General features: G+C 59.2%; 1 protein-coding gene across 1 annotated transcript in view; it reads right to left on the minus strand.

The window, feature by feature from the left end:
- DPP9 (dipeptidyl-peptidase 9) overlaps positions 1 to 4,624 on the minus strand; it is a 36,380-nt gene that overhangs the window by 3,294 nt on the left and 28,462 nt on the right. Inside the window, 5 exon segments of the mRNA XM_010828163.1 lie at positions 709 to 820; positions 2,007 to 2,149; positions 2,741 to 2,893; positions 3,683 to 3,829; positions 4,564 to 4,624. Of these exon segments, the coding sequence (XP_010826465.1) occupies positions 709 to 820; positions 2,007 to 2,149; positions 2,741 to 2,893; positions 3,683 to 3,829; positions 4,564 to 4,624 (616 nt within the window).

The raw sequence follows: 4,624 nt of genomic DNA on the forward strand, positions 1-4,624 counted from the left end.
GACCAACCTTTCCTCACCCTTAGAAAAAAATACAGCCCTCCCCTGAGACCCACTCCCAAAGCCCGGCCCTTTACCACAAAAGCCCCACCCTTACCACCGAAGCCCCACCCTCTCGTGAGGGCCTGCCCTCGCCTGAGACCCCGCCCTTACTACTTAGGCCCCGCCCACCACTGGAGGCACTGCCCGCCTGGCCACGCTGGTCACTCGGCCCTGGTCCTCAGCTCTTCTGCTGGCTGCAACCACGCTGGTCTCTTGTCCCTGAGCTGCTCCCTTTCACTAATCTCCTCTGTCTAGTGTCCTCCACAGCCGACCCCTAGGCCTAGCTGAATCCCCACTCACTCATTAGCATCCTTAAATGTCACCTCCTCAGGGAATTCCTCTCCAACCACTCCCCCCGTGCCCCTCATACTTTCTGGGTGGGATTCCGAACTTCAAAGCAAGCTTCTTGGTTTAAAATAACGCATGTGCTCCTGCAGTAAGAGCGTGTGCTCCCCCAGTTCCCAGAGGTGGCCAGCAGAGGGCGGAGTGGACTGCGAGGCATCTACTGAATGGACTCGGGGACCCAGGGAGCCAGGGTAATTACCAATTACCGTGAGGAGCCAGGCAGTCAGATATGAGGATGGGGGCAGGGACATGGGTTTCCTCCCACTGCCCCCTCCCCACCCACGCTGCTGCCCACCCTGAGAGCTCCTGGGAGGAGCCACTCACCTGGAGCTGGTAAGGCTTTCCTGCGCGGATCAGCTGGGAGACGAGGAAGTTTGTATGGAAAAAGTGCACGTTCTCATCCAGGAAGCCGTGCAGGATGAGCAGGCGGTTGGGCCTGGAAGACAAGGTTGGGGTGAGGGTCTGGGACCGAACCCCCTTCTCTCACCCTGCCCCATGGCAGTGAGGAGGCAGAAGCAGCAACTTGGCAGCAGATGGTGGAGCAACCCAATGATCTGGCATGACTGGCACGTCTGGGAGACACCTGGCCAGGAGGGGAGGGTGTGGCCAGTGGTACCTGGAATGCCCTGAGGTCCCAGAAGCTTCTGGAATGTGCTAGACCTGCCTCACCCTACACCACCAGTAGCTACCAAGCACTTGACATGTGGCATGGGTGGTGGAGGATGATTCCTTTTGAAATTTTGACATAAAAATAGCTTACTGAGGTGATACATGATCTAAAATTCACTCATTTTAAAGAGAACAATTCAGGGGCATTTGGTGCATTCACAATGTCAAGTAGCCATCACCTGGATCCTAAGTTACAGGACATTTCCATCATCCTGAAGCAAACTCTATACCCATGAGCAGTCGCTCCCAGTCCTTGGCAACCACCAGGCTTCTGTCTTTTATTATTCCAGTGAACTGAGATGAATGCAAAAGTGGATGGAAGTGGCTGCAGAGCTGTGGGTTCTGAGCTTGGCTGCACCATGGTGGCCCCTGGAGTCACCCTCTAGACTGAAGAGAACGGCCTCGCAGGGAGAGGGGCCAGGGCGGGGTCAGTCTGGGACAAGAACCTTGGCACTAAAGGTGAGGCCAGGGTGGACGTTCACCAGACACAAGGTACATCAGAAATGGCCACGCCATTTTCTTTCCGATGGGAAAATCAGAAACCAGTGCCCAAAGCATACATGGAATATCAGAGCTGGGCCAACACACGTAGGTTTTACAACCACTGTGGACCTGGGTTCTGAGGCAGAACCCACAAGACAGGCAGTTAGGGTTCAAAACCGACTCACAGGGCCCACGGCAGGCTACGTGCTTAGGAGCCAAGGGATGCCAGGGTGTCCAAAGTAGTATCATTCTAGAGCTTCCTCTCCATGTTTCTGGGGGCAGGGCTGGGGGCTTCCCTCTCTCCTTGGGCCAAGAGAACCCGGGGGCCTGCTTTCTGTGAGGCAGATGGAGGAAGGGGAGGGGGCGCCGGCAGACAGAGAAGCAGGTGTGGAAGCCATGCCCACCCGGCCCCAGGAGAACCCAACTTCAGGGAGGGCCGGCCTTGGTGATCTGGCGGCAGGGGGCCTTACTCATTGGGCAGCTTCTCCACGTGCAGGGCCACGGAACCCGCCTCGTAGCCAAGCTGGTTGTTCTCTGGGACATCCATGTAGCGTTCTGTGTAGCCCGTGTCGTAGGCCATCCACACTGTGACCGGGGCGCCTGCGATGGCCACCTGGGGGCCACCGTGGGTGAAGGGGTGCAGAGAAAGAGAGAGAGACACACATAGGGGTCACGTCCTGGGAGCCTGCGTTTGGCCTGTGGTCCCGGGGCCTCCCCCGGAGGACATGAGGAGCGGGCATGCACACGGGGGCTGGCGGGGAGGGGCCCTCCGTGTGTCTCCCCCGTGGACCGTGCACTGTCGTGGGAGGGTGGGTGAGCTAGGCGAGCGCTCAGGCTGAACTTGGCCCCTCCCTGGGCCCACTGCCTTCCTGCCTCCTCCTCCTCATCGCCCTGGCAGCGCCGCCGGCCTGGGGGCCCCTCCCCCGACGCTCTCCACACCATGCCCCACCTCTGCCCGTCCGGGGCCGGGGTCCCGAGCTCAGCCTCCCACAGAGAGCTGCTGGCGGGGTTTTGTGCAGCCGGACGCCATCCTGGGGTCAGCAGTGGCGGGCAATGAGGAGGGGGGCTCGTCCCCGTGGGGCTGCTGCGGGGAGAAACAGCCACGTGGCAAGGCCCCTGCCAAGATGCCTCCCCCAGGGGGGGCGGGCTCCAAGGGGCACGAGGGCGCTGGCAGACAGGGGGGAGAAGGCGGGGCGGGACCCACCTTGAACACCTGGGGCTTGTGGATCAGCCCCATGAGCGAGAGGAAGCCTCCGTAGGACCAGCCGTGGATGGCCACCCGGCTCAGGTCAATGAAGCCATACTTCTCGGCCACGAACTGCAAGCCCTCCACCTGGTCCTCGATTTCCACCTGGCCCTGGGGAATGAGGCCAGGTACCCCTCAGTGGCCTCCTCCCAGGCCCATGCCCCACTGTCTCCCTTCCCTCGCAGGGGGCCCTCTCTGGAAGTCACCCTCTCTCCAGGTCCTGTGCAAACCTCTCGGGGTGGTGGTCAGCTGGACCTGGCACCAACCCTGCCCTGCCATCTCCTGGCTGGCTCTGATAAAGTTACATCCCCTCTCTGGGCCTCAGTTTCCCCATCCCCAAAATTAAGGAGGTTAACATGAACAGTACGGATTTTACAGTGAGTGTGAGGATGAAATGAAATGCAAGGTATCCTGTATTCAGAGGCCTGGTGTGTGCCAAGACTCAAACAGCTGGTGTTATCACCACCACCAGCACCACCACCTCCATCCTCAACACCACCATTATCACCATCAAATTCCTCATCATCACCAGCATCACCCCCACCACCATCAATATCCCCACCATCATCACCATCCTCACCACCACCGCCACTACCACTTCCACAGCCACCAGTGCCTATCTGGCCTAGCCCTCGGGGCTTCCTGCTGAAGGGGCCTATACTGACATGCCTGGCTGCATCTGGGTCTTAGGCACCAGGTAGGGTATATGTATACCTGTCTCCCCACGGGGCACCACTCAGAGCTGAGCAGCAGAGTGGACATTCCTCTAGTTCCATAGGCTGCCCCATAGGACTGACACCCTGGCCAAGACTGTCCTTGAGGAAGGTGCCCCAGGGCCTCCCCCAAACCCCAGGTCCCCCCACCTTCATCACACAAGAAGGGAATGGGAAAAGACATTACCATCTGGTTTTTCAGAGCCCCTTCGAATCGAAGCCCTCGCTGACAGGAGCCCCTGCCGTCAATCACGACCACAGCATAGCCCAGGGATGCCAGGGTGTTGAGCCGCAAGTACTTGATTCCTTTGAAGGAGTTATTGACCAGCTGCACCTGTGGGGAAGGCAAGGCAGGTGTGAGTCTAAAGATGAGGCCTGCACTCTATCATGAAGACTATGGATGGCACGGAGAGGAAGGCCCCTGCCCAAGTTCCTCCCTGGAATTACTCCCTTATTTCTTCAGCTACATTTTGCCTCTTTTCTACCCCTCTATTTTATCTACAAACAGACACAGAAGCTGATGGGGAGCGTGGCAGGCTGGTGGTGCCGGGTGGTGTGTCCCCCAAGTAATGTGGCTTATGCTGGTCCCTTACTTCGGCACAATTCATGTTTGGGGCCTCCTCATCTTCTGGGTGGTGTCCTGCTGGCTGTAGGGTGTTGACAGCACCTCTGGCTTCTACCCACTAGATGCCAGGAGCACCTCCACCCCAGCTGTGATGACTACAAATGTCCCCAGATGTCACCAAGTGTCTCTTGGGAGACAGCCACCCCAGCTGAGAAGCGCTGTCTTAGGTGCACCTGCTTGCCAACCTGCCTGCCTGGCCTGTCCCCTTCTCAGAGGGCTGGGCCCAGAGCTCCAAGCTGCTGACCAGGGGTAAGAGTGGGTCACTGCTGGGTGGGTGGCCCAGACACACAGACGGGGTTTAGGGGGGCTTCCCAGAGGGACAGGGAGTATCACCAGGTGAAAGGGGGAGGAGGCTGTGCAGTGAGGTCAGTGGGGATGGGCAGCAGCGCTAGGAGGGGCCCCGAGAGCCCTGGATGGGGGGTATGGGGGAGGGGCATGCCTACCTGTGGGCCTCCATACACAAAGAGGACAGTGGGGTGCTTCCTCCCTGGCTGCACGGCGTGG

The sequence above is a fragment of the Bison bison genome, unplaced genomic scaffold (assembly GCF_000754665.1).
Source record: "Bison bison bison isolate TAMUID 2011002044 unplaced genomic scaffold, Bison_UMD1.0 scf7180017864492, whole genome shotgun sequence".
NCBI classification, from domain to species: Eukaryota; Metazoa; Chordata; class Mammalia; order Artiodactyla; family Bovidae; genus Bison; species Bison bison.